This window comes from Myripristis murdjan, chromosome 6 (genome assembly GCF_902150065.1).
Source record: "Myripristis murdjan chromosome 6, fMyrMur1.1, whole genome shotgun sequence".
NCBI lineage: Eukaryota > Metazoa > Chordata > Actinopteri > Holocentriformes > Holocentridae > Myripristis > Myripristis murdjan.
Window position 1 is genome coordinate 19,040,089 of NC_043985.1, and position 22,880 is coordinate 19,062,968.

Below are 22,880 nucleotides of genomic sequence, written 5' to 3' on the forward strand. Positions count from 1 at the left end.
CGGCTATAAGCTACAGAGATACTTGAAATATACGGACCATTTTGATACCTTGCTGTCGGAAATACTATTATAAAATTTCAGCAGCAATTTATGATACAAAATACACTTTGCAAAATGCAAATATTTAGAATTGCTGCATCTAAGATCTGTTACATCTGCTGTAGTAATTTCAAAAACACACAAGAAGTGTGAATAACAAACAGAGAAAGAGCCTGGGAACCAAAGGAGTAGTTGTGGCATCTTGACAAGTCTTTAAGTAATTCCTACAAGAACAAACACCCCAAGGCTCAATTGCTTCATTGCTTAAGTCAAAACAGAGAATACATACTGCCTATACATACAGCCTATAGGCTGCCACGGAAATCAAAGTGTCGTCCACCGCTTTCAGTATAGTCTGTGTCAAAGCAACTTTAATTTGTTACGGGGTCTTATCTTCGCTGAAAAAAGAGTTTAATTTTTTAATGGAGGTGGCATAAACTCGTGTGAATGTGGTCACACTGACATCATCATACATCCATATCATCAGTGTGTCATCACTCATGCCATGTTAATTATTTATTTTATTTTGATATTTCTTAACATTTGTTTACAGTATATAAATGTGCACAAAATGTGTTGTTTCAGAATAACTAGAAAATGTTCTCAATTTCCAAAAAAAAAAAAAGAAAAAGAAAAAAAAATGGTGTAAAAGTGTGCAAAATGTGGTAGCTAATAATAACCATTAGTGCTAGAACCTAACTCCATGTAGCTGGAGGTTATGTGGACATGGAGTGTCCAGGAAGCTCAAGGACAGCTCACACTCCCAGATTAAACAACATTCACTCTCTGTCAAATGCCCAGCTCCCAAAACTGCCAAGCCAGAAGAAAATGAGCCCCCACACGACCCCGGCTGTGGATGACAGGATAAAACACAAGACAGTTGTGCCTGAAGGAGACCCAGGATAACGAAATAATCTTTAATCTCTGTCCCTTCCAGGCACTTTCAACACCTGTTATTCTTGATGGCATTGTGAGAGAGGGCAGCACACAGATTCATTTTAAGCCTGGTAATTATTACACTAATTATTCACTTTGGTGTGGGGTGATTACCACTCCTCGTTCAGGTGAATACTTGTCCGCTTGCACACCAGCTGAGGCCAAGGCAGCTCGATGGAACAGTTGTTCCACTCGTTTTTCCCTTGCAGATATTTGACCTCTTGTCATGTTTGCAATCTGTACTTGGGGGGGAAGGGAGAAAAACAGCCAGAAACTTTTAATTGCTCAACAGAAACAGTAGTGAAAGACACAGGTTTGGCCATCTGTTCGGCATATCCCGTCTCTTTAAGGGAGAAACTTCCTATTTAAACAGGTTGCATGATTCCCACTATCCTGAGTGACGGCTCTTCTGGGACACCTACACGTCTCATAGCAGAATTGTTGCTATGCAGTACTGCGTAATGATGAGACGTTATCTCTGTTAAATCCATGGCTATGTAAATGATTTGCATCCATAGTATTTTTTCCCCCTCCATCTCATCAATTATTAATGGACCAAGATGTATTATTTTCTATTTAAGCAGATGTATTTATAATTAGAGCCTGGGGGGCTGAAAGCCTTTAAGACAAATATTTCTGCTCTTTGACTGGATTTAATTCACTTAGTAAAAATCCAACATCAAATACTATGCCTGCATTAATGGGTCTTTCATGTTAAAAATTAGTATCATGAATATTGCATTTTTGTTCATATGACAATTATCCTCTAATGCTGTGAGCTCACATAAAAAAGAAAGAGAATCCCATCTGTGAAAATGAATTTCTCAGATTTTGCAGGTGTTGTGCTAAAATGTATAAGAAAGTTATTCACTCAAGGCTTTAGTGTCTATGTAGCTAAATTTTTAAAATATCAAAAGTTCATAAAATCATGTAAATTACCTCAGAAATATAAAATGATAAATATTACTGGATCAAAGATATGACACTGAAAACAGAGAATTTAACTTTTAAATGTTTTGGTGAAAATCTATATTTTTTATCTACGTATATCTTTGTAATGCTGAATCACTCTCAATATTATGACCTTAGATCCTGGCATTTTCATATTTCCTGGCATTTTGTGCTTTGATGCAGAAAACTAGTTTCCCCCGTTGAATTCAAATAACTCTTGGAAGTACAGTTCATGCAGCATGCTTTGATTTAATTTGTAGTTATGGGTATAAAACAGAAATATACACAGGCTGCAAACTGAGCTGTCATAAAGCCAGATGAGGGGAGGGAAGATGTGTAGCAGCAACAAGATTTTACTGGTGCTCCCATAGATACACGTTGTAGATACCTTGATTCCATTTTTTTTTTTTTTTTTTTTTTTTTTTTTACAGTTGATTATGAAGGAAGAGTCATCTGGATAATAAAACAAAACAAAGAACTTTCTATAGCACCTTTCTTTTACAAAGTACAAAGAGTTTTTATTAAAAACAAAACAAAAAAGATGATAAATGTATTCTTTGCAACCGATGCATTGCATCCTCAACACAGACGACATAATTATTACCTGCAAAGGACATGTAGCCTACTTCCAAAAATTTCCCATTTTGCAAATGTGGAAGCAATGGGGAAATAATCAGCAGCCACTACAAAAACCTTGATAATGCATATTAACATATGGCAGGCAACATGAAATACAGCACGACCTATGTATATTGCATGCATGCTGTGAATTAAGTTACCTACTGATAACCTTGAAGAGACTCATATAACAAAGCAAATACTTTTTGAAGTAAAAAAGGTGGGGGAATAGTAGAAAGAAGTGTAATTCTTTGCTAGGTTTCCTAAAGGTCAAGTTTTGCTGTCTTTGGAAGCACAGCTCAAATATAAATGCTCTGTAACACTGTTTCTGCTGATTGCTTTACTCTCTAGGCAATGTCAATTTTGTGGAAGTACTTGCAGATTAAGTCGGCGGGACGTCGAGGGCCCTTGTAGCTGCTGCTGTCTTGTCTTAGTGAAGGGTCCGAAAGCCCTTGTCTATTACTGGAGACACCCCAAGGACAGATGTTTTAGGCTTAGGGGGTGATGGAGAATAATAGCACATTAGATTCCTAATGTCTCTCAGATACAGGACTCAGGGGAGACAGAACTCCTGGGTAATCCAAATTCATCTCTCTCTCTTTCTCTCTCTGTCTCACTCTCTCTCCCTCATTTCCTCCTTTCTGTCTTCTTTTTCTTAGCTCCATCCAGAGTGAGGTCCTCTCTGCCTCTTGAGGTGCTGAATCCTAGCCTGAAGCTACAAGCTACACAGTCCATTCATCAAAAGCGTGACCCTCTCCAGTGAGGGACAGGATGCTATGGACTAATGAACTCATTACATGGTATGAACGTTATGTGTGTCATACCTCTGTATATACACAGGGGAGGGGATTCTTTACAGATAGCACAAAGCCATTACAACAAGCAAAACATTTCAATACAAAGAGTGTGTAAAGGCTGTGCCGCATATGTTGAAAGTGAAATGGTAATATTACAAATCACACAGAGACCCTATTCGGCTGCATACCATGGTGATGTATCAGATTTTATAATGGCTTGATCTAAAATAATCAATGAACACAGCTGCTGATGTTTTTAACAGCAAAATGAGCAACAAATGCATATGGAAGAGAGGCGGGTCCTATTGTTTTGGATACCCGCCAACATAGAAGTTTTGTTTGAGAAAGTGTACGATTGGATTCATTCAATCTTTTGCCAACTTTTTCCTGTCCTTGGTAAATATAATGCTATAAAGCTAATATGTAATGAACAGCACTGAGATAGCTTTCCCCTCTGGACTTTTTTAATTGTCATACATCATATGTAAATTGGGGATAAAGGGATTTTAATTTTTTTTTGTCCCAGCATGAATGTTCCGTGTGCTAAACACATGCTAGTCGATGTATTCCCTGCCCCCACACCCGTCTCCACAGGCATGGAGCCCCCACCCCCCAACTCCAACCCTGGGCCAAGGGTACACCTTGATGAGTGAAGAGGGAGGCTAATTCAGTCCTCAGGCTTAATTAATCCTATGTCTTATTTGATGAATGGCTCCCAAATTGTGCTGTAACAGTGGTATTTTTTTCTGTACACGTGTGTAGGGGGTTGCAGAGCGGAGTGTTGACACGAAGCTAGGAGAAAGTCAAAGTCGGGACTTCCGAGAGGCTGGACTTGGGGCTTTGTTTGCAAAGTTGGTGTACTCAGTGGACAGGCGAAGCCCTGTCCTCTGACGTCAGGCCGGCTACGGAGAGTGATGGCGTGCTGCAGGGAACATGTGTTTATGGATTTCTCCCAGTCAAGAGCACTAGGAGTCCACCGCCTTTTGTCTCACGCTGGGTTTGTCAGTTTTGACAAACATGATTTGTTGTCTGTAAACATGGTGCACTCTGTGATGTTCTTTCTATTTTACATGAATTTCTGCCTCAGGGGGGAAAGACATTACAGTGATGAATCCCATGTTTGACTTTCTAATGAGAGGTGCCTAAACTGTTCAAAACCAACAGTTTTTCTTTATAATGGATCTGATTGTGATGCTGAGTTAAATTATTTGACCAAGGTTATAGTTGCTACAATGTATGAGACACCTGCGATAAAGAGCAAAATACTGAATTTTATACCAAAGTATGATATATTATCATAGGCATACTCCAGGGACTCGTATAGGACAATACAATTATTTTGATTTGTTTAAATATATTTAGTGTTTTTCATTGCTGTGTAAGTGCCTCAAGACTATATCATGATATGAAAATTGCTCACAGATTCAAGATGCCTGCTTCTGTCTGGATTAATACGAGTCCTTTCGCCACAAAGGGTTCTGGTTTAAGTATGCATTGTCCTAACAGAGGTAGCACTTAAAACTAACGATGTCATAAATTTTTCTGCCTAATGTGGCAGGCATAAAGGGAGCTTTGGCGGGCGGGGTGAGGGTCTGGTGATTTGAGACGAAAGATGATGAGATTCAGTGGCCTAGCCCAGGCAATGAACTTGATTAAACTAATCTCATCTCTATCAAAGCATCACTCTGATCCCCTTTGTCCCATTATTCATGGCAATGGGATAATTACACTGAGATGCTGGGGCCAGACAGATAGCACTGTGACATGGGCCCTCAGACCCTGGGCTATGGCTGCACTACTATGTGGGCTGTTCATCTTAAACACAGATTAATTATGGTCAATGGGATGGTTCACATCTGTCACTCCGAGTGAGAAAAATGGAAATGATTGCCCTCAAGATGATAAAGCATGGATATTAAGTCATCTACCAGTTTGATGCTCAAAAAGGGAAGAATACAATCAGCATTTTAATCTTGAAATCAGCTCTACGGATGGCAGAAAATATGAACAACAACACCAGTAAATGTAGTCATATCAGTGTTTATTAACATTTTACTGGAAAGCTCAAAATTATGATGTGCTTCGGTTGCCTTATTGTCCTGAAAATATGCTCATAAAGAGAGGATGATGCACAACAATATTATAAAAGTCAAAGTTTTAAATATAACTCTGTAATTCTTCCCTGCTTATATAAACGTAACCTGTATGTGTATGCATGCATGTGTGTGCGTGCATGTGTGTGTGTGTGTGTGCATTATGATTCTCAGCAGTGGCTCAAATTTCAGTGAGTTTCAATACATAATAGGACCAATACCACATCTAAATTTGCTTATTGGTATACTTGACATTTTAGGCATACTTTATTATTTAATTATTTAAGACATCAAAATATATTCAGTTTTTAGTGGAGTGTTTTAGTGGCTTGAACACATATACAATGCTTTTGCTTAATGTTCATGTTGACAGTCCAATCATCTGAAAAATGCAGAAGGATGTAAATCTTATTTGCACTTGGCCGGGAGCTCATAAAATTACAACTTGAAGCCAAGCTTGTGTGTTACAGCAGTGGATCTGTTAGGTTACAGCTGATACAGCTACTTGAATGAGTGAAAGCACAGTGCATAATTTTTTTCAGTGATCATACTTTTGTTTGCCCCATCATTTTTTTCCCTCTTGTGCACAGGAGTTAACCTCTCCTTTGAGGCATACTACTGATATCTTAGGTCTTTTTTTTTTTTTTTTTTCATTTGCTGTTATTCACAAAACCTACAAAATGAGCAGATGACATTGGCTATTTGAACTTCTGAGTCAAGATACTATTAAGGCACTCTGAAGGCCAGTGTGATGCATTTTCCTGACATGGTTTAAGGCCAGAGGGTAGAGTTAACATAAGTAAATACAGACTCATTCTGGGTACCCATACCATAACCCATTAGCAAAGCATGATGGGAGTGGTGGCTTCTAGGATGACAGTGCCGTGAATCAGTGAATGGTTTGATGAGCATGAGAATTGTGGGAACAGCCTGAGCCCAGCCAATCACTTCCCAGGTTTTTTGGAATGGCAGTTGAAGCAGCAATTTTCATCAATAGCCAAAAAAAATAATAATAATAATAAAAATAAAAAAGGAGATTATGTTTGCAGCTCCAAAGTGATATGAATTTTGTCATGTGGTGTATATTCAATGGATGTATAATTGTTAAACACTGGCAGAGGTGTCCACTCACTAACTGCATCCTTGTGTTGATACTGCAGGTAACAAATAGATCAAAGCAATGAATCTTTTGCAAGTATGCATTCTCACATGAGTGCGCATACCGTACTCTGCAAACAACCTCTGAGATCACCAAAGGGTCTAACACAGTGTTTATGTGTTTACGCGTGTACTTTCTCTAGTATATCTGCATATGCACGGCTACATGTGTGTGCATATCAAAACAATACCAGTAGCACAGATATAACCTTTTCCTCTTGCAGCATTATCTGTTGTTGTTACTTGTTACTGGCTTTAGAAAAACTCAGAAAGCCCTGTGCTGAAAAAACAACATTTATTTTTGTTTTAAGGGACATCAAACTTTATTTGGGGTCATTTTGACCCCCAGCATGCAGGATGATAATATGTATGTTTATGCTACTAAAGAATGCCTCTATATATTAAACAAAAGTCCTGTGTTTCTACTTACAAATATTTTCCTTTTCAAGTAAAATGTTTTTTAATTAATAACACATAAATAATGGAGTAAGGCAATATTTATGTAATCAACTCAGAGGTGTTTGTGGTGCAGTGCTAACGCCTACACACATCAGTAGTTTATACTATGTGCACACTTGCATTTGCTTCTTGTGAGTGCTTTTTATAATTTATGGAGATTGTAATCAAAGAAAACAAGTTGGGACTTTTCCTTGATTTCAAAATAAATATGACCCCCGAGCGGCTTAATTGTGCATGCTGAGTTTTAGCAGGTTTCATATTTTTGTCTCTTGGTTTGCATGACTGAGACAGACACATAAACATTTAATTTCCATTCAGCAAAGAGGTGGAAGGTAATTCCAGGATTGGCCCGTCGGCTTGTAAAGTGGCCCACCCCACCCCCCTTTACCCCCCGTAGGGACTCCAGGGGACCGCAGGGAGTGATGAACAGAGACTAGCAATAGACACCCGGTCTGTGTAATTATCTCCTGGGGTAGTGCAGTCAGTCAGCCCTGCTCTGCCATGGTCAGTGCTGTGTGGCCCACAGTGCATGTCCCCAGGTTGTTTTTACCCAGCAGAATTACTGGGCCTCTTTCCCCCATAACCCCCCAAAGGATATTTTTCTCCAAATCGGTCTTTCAGCTGTCCCACAAGACTAACATACAGTCACTGACAATTGACCACATGTAACTAACAAGATTATTTGGCTGCATGGAGTACTGGATCATTTTAAATGTGTATCTATTTTAACCTGTTTGGACTTTTTTGTTTGTTAATAGCCAGATCAAAGCCTATTTCTTGACAATTTATGTTTATGATATTAAACAGGCCTCAGCCAGATTTGTGCAGTGATTATTAGTTAACACCCTCTCTTTGTCCAGTGGGTCTTTGTACTTGGATTCATTCCAGTGCAGTAAAATTGCTCTCAGCTGCAAATGTTTATTGCTGTGTTGTTTGTTAATGGTGTCCTTTCACTGGGCCAGCAATTTGCATGTATTGACATGGCTGACAAATGAGGAATCTCTTTTCTCTCAGTCCTCAAATCCACTGGTGCCGTGTAAAAATTCAGCATTCAACAGGCTAATGATATAATCAATGATACATTAATAAATATACAGAAATGTAACAGCTTCATTATGAATTTGTGTTGTGAAGTGAATTCCAAAATAAAAGTCCCTATCATGACAACAACAACAACAACAATGGTCCAACCTTCAGACATAAACCTAAAATCCAACTGCTAGTTATTGGTTTTTAGGGCGATATACATTACCAAAAGAAAAACAAAAAAACATGCAATTTATCTGTGTAAATAAAATTACTCAAAGTAAGTCAAGTGACTGAAGAATATGCAGAATGACTGCTGGTCTGACATCAGTTATATTAGACGAACCTCATGATCACTATGTGGTTGCTGTAGTGTTGTAGGTGGTTGCTGGAAAACAATGCCAGCAAAAATAACTGACCAATAGATACAAAGTGCCAGATGTGGCAACTTTCTCATAAAATTCTCTTGTATTTTCTCAATTTTTTCTGTTAAGAGGAAAAATGAGAAAAGTCAACTCCAGATGCACCAAATGTTCGTAACTCTCCAAACTGGCTCTTACCCAGGTGTGCTGAACAATGAATCCCACCTGTCTGTAAACTGGAGGCGTGTGTCTGAGCATTTGTTGTTGGCATAACATAACGCCCTGTAAACACTACATCAGAGTCAGATACCACCGAGCAACACGGCTGTAGGAAGCAGCTGAGACCAGGGTTGAGTGTAATTGTGTGGTTTGTGTTGAGCCAAGTCCAATTTCTCTTCTTTGGACAATAAAGTTTTGAGCGGAACTGAACTAAACTGAAATCTAAACGTTTTTTGCTGAGCATTCAAATGTCTGCATTCAGATATTGTTAGTTTAATAATCTAATCGTTATAATTATCGAAACACATAAAATAATCTAAATGTGATTATGCACTGATATTCATTTAATGCATTTTTTTTAATGTTCTTCAGTTTTAAAATGTATGTTTCCATGTGTTGGACAACCGATTTGTGAACTGTGACAATGAGGACATTGTTTCTTATCTTGGTAAGACTGCACTTGACCACTTGTAATTTTCTCTTTCCTGACAGAAAAGTAAAAGTAGGAAAGTATTGGTGAATCCCAGAAAGTAGTGGGCACTAACAAAATAAGAGCAAATCATGGATACCAACACAAATAATAATAACTTTGATTTTGCATCACTTGCTGCATCTGGCTCATTGAGACATAACAACTTACTAACATATTGTCAATTGCAGCCTATGGATAAAAGTAACTTTGAAACAATCTTTTCATGATGTAAACACAGCAAAACATATCATATTAATACACAGCAGATGATACTGAAAGTTGCTGAACTGTTCATGCTCATGTCGTCAAATATCATCATGTCATCTGCTCATAAGTATGTACAAAATGTGTTTTGGTGACTTAGACAAAGCTACCTTTTCAAACATGAATGGGAGTGACTGGGGTCAAGGTGAACAATGAAGCTGCAATTGAAGTTAAAATAGGACTGGAATTGTCTTTGTTGTCATTTTGGTCTAACTGGAAATATGTTTCTAAATATTATTAAAACCTACAGCCTGAATCTACATAGTTTTCCTTTGTATTTACAAGATGTCAATTAAAATCACTTTACAGACAAGATAGGTTTCCAAGATTCTTCTTTCCAATCTTGCTGGAAAAAATGATGCCATCTGTGGTGGGAGAATTTACCTGCTCTCTACGTCCTCCCAAATCTCCTGTAGGTAAAACTATGTTGCTTTTGGCGGCGCAAGAAAAGAAAAAGCTCCTAAGGTCTGACAAAGCTCGCATAAATCACTCTCCAGTCTGAGTGTGTGGCCTACAATGCACATCACTGAATCAGTCCTCCTTGCTTTGTTATATACAGGAAAACCAGTGTGTTACCAAATGATGCAACCAAGGCCAAACTGAGAGGGTTAATTGAGGGTTAGTTGCAGTTCAAAATTATTGATGTTTTTTTATGAACTGTGCAGAGCAAAACCATTGCTCAATCGCTGATTGTTTCAGATAATCACACAGCATTGCTGACAGCAGTGTGTCTGCCTGGAATGATGCTGTGCACACTGCTCGTCACTATAATTAAGAGATTGCAGGTCTATACGTGGATGTCCACAGATCATCTGAAAGTGACACATTCTTGGCTTTCGTCTTGGGAAGTTTTTCTTCTGAGGGCTTTTGTATTACAAGATGGTGCTCAGCAGTTTGGAAAGGTCAGCAGCCTGGGTCACCATAACATCCTGTAGTCCAAGAAATGTCTGATAATCTTGTTGAACAATTTTAGTGATAAATCGATGATCTGCAATCTGCTGGCAGAGTTTTCTGATAAAACAGGCAGTTCATTTAAACCGTTGCCGGTGCTTTTGTTTTTTGACTGTCCAAAGTTGTTGGCTATCAGGTCCATTTTAGGTGGTTATGGGTGATACTCATACATTAATGGAACTGAAGAGTGGAAATTTATCATTTGGAGGTAACAGTGTCATTGTCTTTGTCTTTAATTTCCACACTGGTGATGCATTGCTCTGTTTGTGTGAGAACTGCCAGCCACTGCTGCACTCACTGCAGTGTGGCATCACATGACCAGTGTCTAGTTGACTTCCTTATTTAACACCACCTGGTGGCTGTAGTTCCTAACTCATAAACTACTTTATACATCCCTTAGTACAAAAATGTAGATACAGTCATTTTTTTTTTTTTTTTTTTACTCCAATGCAATCTTTGAAACATGTACAAATTGTAACTTTAAATCAAGTCATCAAGTGCTTGAATATTTTCACTCATTCACTCTGTGTTCACTCTGTCTGCAATTTTCCAGACACATAGTCACTTTACAATGTGCTGAATAAAATCAGCTCACACCTCTTCTTGTGTAAAATATGTTTGCGGTATTTCCAGCACTGTAAATCTGTCACCATGTCACCAAAAAGTGACATAAGTGCGTCATGAAGCCGGTTGTTCACTTTTACTTGTCTCATGACTCATTTCATGAGCCTGTTGTGACTGGGCTCTATAAATGTCTTATCAAGGAAAGCATGTTTGATGTTTCCAAAATGCTTTAACTCGCACTAAATCCCACCATGTGTTATGTTGTGCAGTAAATGAGCACTGCAGCTATAAAATTACCCTCACAAGTGCCACATTAGAGTAAAGCATTTGTGAAGCTCCTAAATTTTGCATTGCATCTAATTTAAAAGCAGCAAACCCACCTTGAGGAGGAAGGCAGCTGATACTTCACATGTGTAATATTTTTTGGTCTCCTTGGACCCTGCAGAAACATTTCACACTGGACATGGAGTAAACTATCCATAACACAACTGTATCAGTACATATCCTACCCATCTTTACTTAGTTTTTGGCTGGCTGAGTGCACTTTAGAGATTTTTACTTGGATCATGTCTTAAGTAAATCAATATGTCTTTCAAGCATGGCTATTAACAGCAGTGTCCTTTCATTCCCTTTTTCTCCATCAAACCACACTAATCCTGATTTACACAGTTTAAAACCTTGGCCATATCCCCTACCTTCCAAGGAGATAGGGTAATTAAATTGGTACTTTTTACAAGTCGTACTCAATAAATCTGAATAAATTAACAAGGCATTACTAAGACTGCTACATTAAATTTGCATAGTGTGTTTAATGAATATGCAACTGCAAGTGAAAAGGTCTGCTACTGTGAACTCTTCAAATTAGCATAACTACTTCCAGCATGTTTCTTAAATAATGCTCTCATTTGCACATCACTGAGTTGGCTAATTCTAACTTCAGTCATTGTAGCCTCGTAATTAAGACTCTTGCTTTAATTTTTAATGAAGTTTACGTTACATCAATCCTGACAGTAATGAGAGGGACATGGAAACAAAAAGCCGGCTAATAATTAAATTCAGCCACCAGTTTGAGGCATAGTAATTCCTGAGGAGAAATTACATGACTAATTATTAATTTGATATTCGTACCATTGCATGGGTAGGCTCACATAACTGCTTGCTCTGGTGTCAGTTATGCTGAAATGCAAAAGGCCTTTTCACTGCCCCAATGACTAGAAGGGCTCACATGGATTTTAGTGCACAATTAATCACGTTGACACTCAAGATTAAATGCTTTTTATTGGTACCATTTTATTAGACCATATTACCCGGGTTGGTTTAGTGCCTGTTGAAATCTGTCAATGGGATATAGGAACATACACACAGTAATGAGTGAATGACAGTCTTGATTTGGGAGGAATGAAAACTAGAACTGACTTCCAGCAGTTTCACTGAAACAAGAGAAACTTTATGAACAACAGGCCCTCTCTGCAAGGCAGGACTCATAACTCTGATTATTAAGAAGACTTTTTCCATATTCCCAGAATGTGTTTGTACAAAAGTTTAAACTAAAAATCAAACTTCGTAATTAATGAAAACACAGAAATCTTGCCAATATTTTCATTGAAACTGGTTTAAAAATCAGAAGTGCGTCACTTGTCCATCATGAGGAGTCATTACTGTGTTTTGTGACAATTCAACATGAGCTATATTCAGAGTTTTTAACATGGACATATGCAGTTAATAACATGAGATCCATAGTTCAGACTAGTTAAGGCAAAGTTGGGTTAAGAATTTAAGAAACAGTGGAAAGCTGCAGAACATGCAGACTGTGGTTGTTGTGTACAGTGTTTGCATCAAGACTGGGCATTTCTGTATTTTCAAAAGGAAAATTTGTAGGGATAGGTGTCATCCATCAAGAAAATAAGTCAGATGAGCTGCTCCCATCACTGCATCATTTAAGGGTCTCATAGGATTTCTTGATGACCGCCAGGCTCTGGTATAACTTCCCAGGAAGGTCCGGTAAATACTCTACACAACAACCTATCAGAGATCTACTGCACAACAAAATACCCATTAAAACATGATAAGACTGAACTACAAAGCACTTCATCTGCATCATCAGACAGGTGATATCAGGTGCAAGTCTTTGAGAAGACTCTGAAATAACAGGGTAGATGAACCTCTGCAAGCCTTGTCTCTTTATTATGAAACAAGGATGTTTTTGATCAAAATTGTTCTGCATGGAGGTTTTCTGTATCTTAGTTGTCAAGACAACTGGCTATTGAAAGTTAATTATTTGGGATTGTAATAGCTTGGGTTTAGGCAGGGGAATTGGACATTTCCCTATTTGATAAGGCTTTTAATTCTCTCTCTGCCTGCAGTAGCTTAGACTGACAATGACTTTTTTCTCTAATATCCAGCAGTACTTGACATTTCATACAATTCTTATACTTGTGCTTTTCCATCAGTGAAATACACCAGCTTCAACCTCAAAAAATTAGACTCTCTGGTAGATACGCAATTGCATTCTTTTATTTATTTTTATTCTTTTTATTGTCGAAAAATAAAAGCATTGTACAATGTAGAGTTTCAGTCTTTCATGTGTATGCAGGCTGAGTATATTTCTCATCTATAATGCAAATGGTTTGTCAAGTCTGAAGTACTTGTTCCTGAACAGGTCAGAGTCAACAACATTATTTTCAAGTGTAGACCCTCAAGGGTCTAGTAATCAACATCACAGTTCATCAGCTCTGTCACTACTACCCTTCAGAAATAAATCCTCTCATATTCCAGCCACAATATTGCTTGAAGAACACTTAATCAACAGGATTTCAGACACACAAATACATTATTTCCTCCCAAATATTAGCCACGAATCCCAAGGTCCTTGGCTGCCAGCTAGGGGTTGCATCCTCACACTGGCAGTGTCACAGCAATCTTGTAGAATAATGATGTTGAGTCGGCACGGTGCCCTGCCTTATAAGCATGCTTTTATAGACACACAATAATTCCAGTCTTGCTTTAATTAATATGACAAAATCCTTCCGCAGGGTTGTTTCCTGTGCCCTTTTGATTAGCTGTGGATTAACAGGACCTTTATGTTTTCCTTAGTGCACCCATGTTTTCAGCACAGGTTAGCTCCCCTATTACTAAACAAATGAATCAGTGCCTGGAAATGTGTCATGCATATTACCTTTCAGCAGGAGGCACACTGAGCTGGTCAACCATAAAGGAGCAGTGCAAAGTATGCCATGCAACGCTGCTTGTTTGTATTGCTCTTTAAGGGTCTTGGTGATTTACTGTGAGACTTGTTTATGCCTAACAATGCAAATCTTAATCTCACAACAGTGCATATCGTGCCCCAATTACAGTATATCAGTATAAGTGGAAGTTGCTGATTGGTCATTGTGTTACTCTCTTGTGCAGAACCAAGGTTGAAAATACGTGGTTATTGTTGTCTGGATAATGCAAATAGCAAGTGAGGCCAAGACCAACTCTTCCCCTCCTGGATGGACTCTCTGTCTCTAACAAAAGAGGCATCTTAGAGATATAAGATCAAATTTTCTTCAAAGTCAAGTGTCCAAATTTTCCTAACTTTTGCTCAGACAAGTGTGAGTCCAGACTTGTGTTTTGTTTTGCCAACTTTTTGTTATTTTGATACCTTCCCTTCGGTTGTTCCCAGCACCAGCGGTGTGTTTTTGTTTATGGATGCTGTAAACCCTCCTGTATTGTTATTGTGTATTGTGTTGTTCTGGTCTTTGGATACGTTACCTATCCTTGGAGACCAAGCATTTCCCTCATGTATTAGATGAAAGACAGAACAAAATGCCCCTCAGTTGGTCCCAGTTGGTTAAGTGTGTTCAGATCACTGCCAAGGTCTGGATGAGCAGGAGCCACACAAAGGACTGTGCTTTCCAACCACGCAAGCCCATAATAAAAAAGGATTTGCCTCAGTTTGATATCTTCCTTATACATCAACCCCAGAGGAGATGCATGTTGGTGGAGCCGCCGAGCACTTGTCCATGAAACGACGATGTCAGCTCCCCCGGTTTCAGCCCAGACGTTACAGTAAAGCTCCTCGACGCTCCCTATTCTAAAGTGTAATTTATTCATGGAAAACAGTCAGGCCTTAACAAACCACAGCATAAAAAAAACATGCGTTTGAGACGTGGCATAGCAACAGCTTAGACACTTTTCCAATGAAGAAGTTGAAAAACACAAAGAGCAAAGGACAATTGGTTTGGAGGTTCAAGTCCAAAATTGAGAGATTGTGATTTCACTTAAATGTTAACAAACACAAAGATCCACTTTGCTTCACTGAAGAGTAATATAATGCACAGTGTATGAGTGTATTTGTTGGTGTGTTTTGTGTGTGTAGAGATGGGGGATGAGGGTGGTCACTGTCTTACTAACTTGTTCACCTATCCACAGATTTTTTTTTTCTCCATTAGTGGCAAATTAGGCAGGGAATGAAGGGGATGTGAGTTAGTGAGTTTAAAAGGCCTCTCCTGTTAAAGTTGGTATCCCTTCCGTGGCATTACTTTATTCTCTGATCCCTTCCTCACTGTGGAGCTGCACAGACCCACGATTATCCACCTCAAAGCCTGCCTTCTCATTTTATCCTCTGTGAAAGGTGATTGCACGATGCTAATTCATACAGGATTTTTTTTGTGTGTGCATAATAGGCCTTTTATCTTTCTCATCACTGCAAAAATTCACTCCTCTATTGAATTTGTTGTTAATATATTATGATCTCACATCGCTCAATATTACATTATTCTGTCATTTTCAACGATATAGATCCAAAACTTTCCATGATAATTGTTGATATGAATCTACTTCCGCATAATATATGGTGTGATAGTGGGAGTTTCTGCATTTTTTTTCTTCACGATCGCTGTGGAAATTGATTCGATTTCATATTGTTATTCTCTTTTCTTCCCTCCCATTTACATTTTCTCTCTCTCTTATCATCTTTGGTGTGACTTCTTGTCTCTCATTTTGCAATGGCAGACTTTTTTTCTTCTTCTTACATCTGTCAGAGGCTGAAGATTATGTGTAATTTTATAGCATGATTTGTGTTATGGAGTCATCTCCTAAGCTAAATGATGAAATGAGAGTGAGCTGCACTGTCTTGTCTGTAATAAATTATGCAGGGGGGTCAGGGGCCTCTGTTTTGGTTGCAGCTGACGGCACAAACATGGACCTCAGGTAGTACAGTCATCAGTCCTGCTGTTTCTCACCATATGGAGTCAATGAACTGGGAACCCCACCCACCCACCCTTCCTTACAACACACCACACACACACACACACACACACACACACACACGTACACACAATTGCACGGAGATAGATAGATGACGAAGGGCTGCTTCATTATTTCATACTTTCATTTTCCAAAACGACTACAACAGAAATAAACTTTACAAATAACATAATGCTCTGACCATTTAACCTATATTTTGATATTTGCAAAATACACATAAAAAATAGACTGACTGCTAATCCTAATATTGCAATTACATGCAAAAAAAAGTACTTATTTAGTTTATCATGATTAGCTGCATACACTAATCAATAATATACTCTTTCTTTAATTATAGATCAGTATTTTAAAGCCCATAACCAAAAAAAAAAAAAAAAAAAAAAAAGTGAATGAATTTTTGGGTACATCAAGGTCAGCCAAAACGTGACGTCATGTATCATCCATTTTAATGCAGCCTATGGTTTACATGTGGCAGAATTGATTGTATGAGACAGCATATTTCACAAGCTGCCATTTAACAGAATAACATGGGGAAACTAATGGTTTATACTTCAGAGCCTGTCCCCATCTGATGGCCACAGAAGGAAACTACCTCTCACTTTAGTATTGTGTTAAAAACATAACCAATGATTAAAAAAAAAAAAAAAAAAAAAAAAAAAAGCCAGTGGCCAGTGTAAGAGAGTGCGCGCCCTCTTGTGTAAAATCCCACGGATTATTTGTGCAAGGACCTTTATGTGTCTTTTTATTGTCTTTATTTGTTTTTAATAAAGCAGTGCGCTATTTGCTCTCACCTTTTCCATGTTTCGGTTTTTAATTGCATGAAAACAATCGCGTGCAAATTGAATTAGATGTCCCCGCCTATGTACAATTGAGATATCTGTTACAGATGATGTGCCGTATAATGAATGCCTAATTTATGTAATTAGACCATTAAGCATAATCCGAGCATATGTTGTAAATGCCCTGAGGTCTTCTTCCAGGTACTCCCTCTGATGTCATCCAGAAACAGCTAATGAGTTTGACAGCAATCCCGGTCTTTGGCAAAATAAATAAAATATTTAAGTTATTATATGGACCGATAAAAAAAAAGAGGTCATTATCTGTCTTGAGTTTAGGATTTAAAATTCGTGAGGATAAGAGAGAATAGGCTTTCACATGTGACTGAATTACTTTAGTGGTCAATATTTCATGTTCAAGAGGGCAGCATGTGAAGATGGCCTTTAAGTAGAGTGAATGTGTCTGCTCAAAGGCTACATTTGTCCGCCATTGAGGAGAATTTTATCAGAGCCCTTCATCTGCCAGCCTAATTAATTGTCATTCTACTGAATATTCATACCTTATCATCAGCGCGTCCTTAATTGCACCGTAAAACATCTCTGGGGGCTGAAATCACCACGGACTTAATTAGAGGCATATGCCTATTGGTTGGAGAATTACAGTACACGCCGGGTTACCTGCCTGTCTCCAGCGAAGCGCGTGCTTAACACAAGGACCGCGAGACGGCGAGTCACTTTGAATCTATAGGCCTCGTCGTGATAATCATGCGTGATAAAAATGGAAAGCGCGGGTGAAATAACTGCAACTGAAAAAAGAGAAGGGAAAAAAACCCTTTATCATTGAATGTTGCTTTGGTCTAATCTTTTGCATCTTTTGCATGAGATTAAATGTTTGTATTAGGAATACAATTGACGCCTCTAGGAAATGTAATTTAGTTCTTTTTAAATCTATATCGCGTGGAGTTGCGGCTTCATATGAGAGACAGCAGCCTGGGTGCTCTGTGCAAGTTATTAAAAGTTAAAGTTGGTAAAGCCACTGCTCAGAGTGATGCACCTTTGACTTTTGTGGAGCTGGTATCATATAAGAGAAATTTCCATGACAATTAACCCTAAATCGACTTTTAGGGTCGAAAGACTGCGTACGTCTACATTCCCTAATTATTTATGACTTAGGTAAATACTGGGATCATTATAACCTGCGGTGCTTATTTTCAAAATATTATGAGTCAATCTCCCCACTAAAATTTTTGATGTTTGCTTTTGTAATAAGCATCACACTCAACTTTAATTTTCTCTTAATCGCTCCCTGAATAGCAGGGAGTTTTTTTTCTCTCCATGGGTCTGGGTGGCAGCATATCTCAACTTGATTCAGTGTGACAATATTGTTTGGCTATCATTCGCTGCTTTAGGATGAATGGCATCGATCCTCTTTTAACAACATTTGTTTCCTATTGTGTTTGGGGGTGCAGCAGTGGAGGGCAGACGTGTGAAAGTGGCTGTTTGATTCTCTTTTTCATCCCCATGACCTCAGCTTTTGTGTCTCGTCACCCTGGGAATGTCACGCCTCACTACTCTACTTTAAGATGTTTCAGAAAGTGCCCTTTGTTTTCCCTTCTTTTTTAGGCTCACACAAAATTGTTCTTGGTCCCCCTCGCTATAAAGGATACTTCAGACTGAGGCACGGTTCACAAGTGCAATGCAATTTGGCTTATCCCAACCTTTGTTCGGGTCCCTACAAATGACCAAACATAGTGCAGACTTGATCTACTGCTGCTTGAACTCAGGAGTTTGGGAGCAGCTAAAAACCCTATTCAGATTCAGAGTCATGGTGGTATTTTCAGTGTGTGCATTCGACAGGGACAAAAGGCCTACCAATATCCCATAACCCTGAAGCTCAAAAAGCCACACCGTCTGTGAGCGAAAAAAGGGAAGGTAAAAAAAAAAAAAAAAAAAAAGAAAGAAAGAGAAAAAAGGAAGAAAAAAAAAGAAACTCAGTGCTTCTCTGTGGCTCGGCTGGTTAAAGTAAGTCCCGCAGGTTAACTTGCAAGGCACATAGTTCCATGTCAGCAACTACACAAATATGAACCAATGGAATTGATCCGATGGTTCTTCATATTGAGATTATGGTGTTTTATCAAGGATCACTTGTGAAAACTCGAGGATCATTAGTTATTTCCCCATAAATCCACACACACCCAGAAAATATTTTGTTGAACTCTTATTTGCTTGACTTCATATATCAACAGTCCATAATAACCGTAATTCCCCATAACGATCTTTATTCTATATGCGCCTCGATAATTTAGAACCCCAGACGGATTTGACTTGTCTTTTCAAACGGATATATTAATCCCACTGAAACGAATTTTTGACTCAATAAAATAGTTTTTTAATGAATAGGCTGAATGTCAGGGGTTATTTGATACTTGGCAGTGTGTTGTCATTATCCACGGTGCTTCAGATTGACCACTTCCCTTTTGGACAAAACATTTTCAGATGAACATAAATAGGAAATGACAGCTGTTAAAAGGCACCTTTGTGGGGGAAAACCGAAAGCAACTGCATGCAAGAAGTTTTGTGCTATACTTTTTGACTTGTGAGGGAATTATAAGAAAAGCTCGACTTTTTCCCTTCAAATAAAATTCTTCAGAATAGCCTCCGGTATCCTATGTGATGCAAACAGGCATATTATAACACATTTCTAATTTCGGCTTAATATTGCAGATACACTTCACATTGTTCTGTCTGCTATGTAACATGCCTTAAAAATTACTACCATGCGCTGCAGTTTGTTTTGTGTTTGTGTCTGTTTCCTTCCCGTGGCTTCTCGGTTGCACAGCATCTTGCAGAGATTCTCTAAACACCTTACACAACAGAGAGGACGCTGTCCTCTAACTCCTGATTTCTGGGTCAAAATAGCCTGGTGTTCCCGCACTGCGATTCTATTCGTAATCCGTCAGACTGGTGATGGGGTGCATTGTGGATTTATGGAGGGAAATTAGCATAAATTATGAGCAAATCTGTGTGTGCGTGTGTGTGGTCCCTCGTATTGTAAACCCTCCAAGCGGAAAGGTGGCCCTGGCCAAAAGCTTGAATAGCCATAGCTCAAAATAGGCTTCCCATTTGGTTTTCACATTCATATAATTGACTTATGGATATTTTATACAGTTTTCACCACACCATCCTCGAGGGTTTATTTGCATTTCTGAAGTACTTTTCAATCTTCTTTACATAAACACAAAGGGCTTGATTGCCTCATGAAGTTTCAGTTTGAACAGCATTGTTTGCATTGTGTTGATGTTTTCATACTGTCTACTTCCTTTGCTCAGCTCTGGGCAAAATTAGCTGAGGAAAACTAATAGTCGGTTCATCAACAAACTTGCTCATGGCAAATAATTTTGCATGGCGTGTGCAATTCGTAAATAACATTATTAAATATTACACAGAGAAAAAAAATACATATCCCTTCAGTAAAAGACCTAGACCTACTGGGTGGCGCTTATTTATTCAAATCCACATCATATTAAAAAGATTTACCGACTGACTAAATGTGCATGCCAGATGTTACCTCACAATTTATGTGCGCAGCACAAAACTTTAGGAAAACTACGTACTGATTAAACACAAAACTGAACAAATAAAAATATTTTAATAAATACATGTTTATATCATTCAATATATTTAGAGCTCATCAACAGCACAGATCGCTAAAAAAAACAATGCACGATGACAGAATATCAGTAATTTATATGCCGAATAATTTCCATGTCAAACATTAAATTTCACATTAGTTTTCTATTTGTGAAATGTAACTGTAAAGTCCGCTGAAGAAGTATGTTAACGCATACCTTCACACACTGAGTGCCATCGCAGTTCAATTCCGGTTGCCGAGCCTTTTCACCCTTTTTCTGTCTTCAAATGGAAATGATTTCTATTGGCCCAAGGTGTCCATGTAAATAGGTGTAAATGAAACCAGATTATGCCTTCCTCCCAGCCCCCTCCTCCCATGGCAATTGTCATGTGATAGCAAAGAGGTGGCACATTAATGGAGCGCCTCTACAGGGGTCTTTTCTGCTCATGTCACTACATAAAACTATCAGATGGTTAGAGGAAGGACATGGAGGCATCCACTTAGCTCGTCTTATCAAGGACGCCAGATGAAGTCTATTCAACTCTGCTAGCGGGACAAGCTGACTTACTTTGCAAGAAAGACTTACAGCACCCGTCACCTCATAAATGTGCACCGTCCCGACCGCCTGCTCCAGAGGCGCTCAACCTGTACCGGGTATTTTACGCAGGTGATACTCCAGCACAGCTCCAACTTTGCGCGCATTTAACCCACCCTCAGCGGCTGTTTTCATGAAGAGTGGCAAGCTGTCGCCAAGGAATTAACGGAGACTAAATTTTGCTTTTGTCAAGAAATAGTCTATCGAGGATGCCTCGTCCAGGGAGAAACACTTACAGCGACCAGAAACCACCGTACTCCTACATCTCCCTCACTGCCATGGCAATCCAGAGCTGTCCGGAGAAGATGCTTCCTCTCAGTGAAATTTACAAGTTTATCATGGATAGATTCCCTTATTACAGAGAAAACACCCAGCGATGGCAAAACTCTCTGCGGCACAATCTGTCCTTCAACGACTGTTTTATCAAAATACCACGGCGCCCAGATCAACCAGGTAAGGGCAGTTTTTGGGCACTGCACCCCAACTGCGGGGACATGTTTGAGAATGGAAGTTTCTTAAGGCGCCGAAAGCGGTTCAAAGTGTTGATGGCATCTGATCATTTGGCCCCAAGTAAGCAATCAGATGCTGCCCATTACCTTCAGCAGCAAGCCAAACTAAGACTCAGTGCTCTGGCAGCCACTGGCACACACCTGCCGCAAATGTCCAGCTACAATCTCGGAGTGTCTCAGTCGTCAACTTTTAAGCACCCGTTTGCCATTGAGAACATCATTGCCAGAGAATACAAGGTTCCAGGAAGTCTTGCGTTTTCCACGATGCAGTCCATGTCTGCCGGCTATCCCCTCCACAACCAGTTGACTACAGCCTGGCCCCATATGTACAACAGCAGCGTGATTGACACGGCGGCCCCAATTTCCATGGCAAGCAGCGACTACAGTGCCTACGGCGTGCCCATCAAGTCCCTCTGTCACGGGGGACAGTCTTTACCGGCCATTCCTGTGCCAATAAAGCCCACCCCGACCTCCATGCCCGGTTTCTCGGCGCTACCTCCACACATCCCCGCGTTTCTATCAAACTCCCCCCAGTCTCTGAGCCCGACATCCCCACAGACAGCGACCAGCCAAAGCAGCCCCGCTACCCCAAGCGAGACTCTGACGAGCCCCTCGACACTGCAGTCGGTGGCTGTCCATTGACCAACAATACAATGAACTTTTCCAGCAATGAACTTTTGGCTCCCAGGCCCCTTTACCAAACCCAAAGTTTATATTCTTGTCGTCGGGGGAAAAAAAGCTATCAAGTGGAGAAGTTGAGTTGCATATTGATTTATTTGTATATGTGTTGAATGTGTCGCTTTAAATTGTGTCATAGAAGTCCAGCACAGAATCGCACAGCGAAGTATTGCTCTTCAAAATATAAATTATTTGATAGTTCTATTTTTTCAGTTTATTGTGAAATGTGGGTGTTGGAAGTGGAGCCACTGGGCGGATTGAAGAGAGTTTGTTTTGGCACCGGCAACTATGATTTTAAGTGCTTGCAATTTCCATGACAGAATTTCAGTTTCATCAAATAGTGAAAAAATCACGTTTGCACCATTTCTGTGTGACTAATGTAGGCTAATGTCAATGAAATTGCGAGGCAATGAGTCTGTGTTTTTGTTTGCTTTTTATACTGGAATGATGGTTAAAGGTATACCAAATAGGCTTAGGGGTTAGATTTGTTCTTACCATCCCTGTAAAAAAAAGAAAGCAAACAGAATTATGA

At 39.2% G+C, this 22,880-nt stretch overlaps 1 protein-coding gene across 1 annotated transcript; it reads left to right on the forward strand.

Moving 5' to 3' along the window:
* The first annotated feature begins 21,370 nt into the window (after positions 1-21,370).
* On the forward strand, positions 21,371-22,312 carry foxb1a (forkhead box B1a). Its single transcript, XM_030054138.1, has one exon. The coding sequence runs from the start codon at positions 21,371-21,373 to the stop codon at positions 22,310-22,312; it is 942 nt and encodes a 313-aa protein (XP_029909998.1).
* The last annotated feature ends 568 nt before the right edge of the window (positions 22,313-22,880 follow it).

What these genes read in the sequence shown, in the direction of transcription:
- foxb1a (XM_030054138.1), top strand. Translation starts at nt 21,371, where the DNA reads ATGCCTCGTCCAGGGAGAAACACTTACAGCGACCAGAAACCACCGTAC.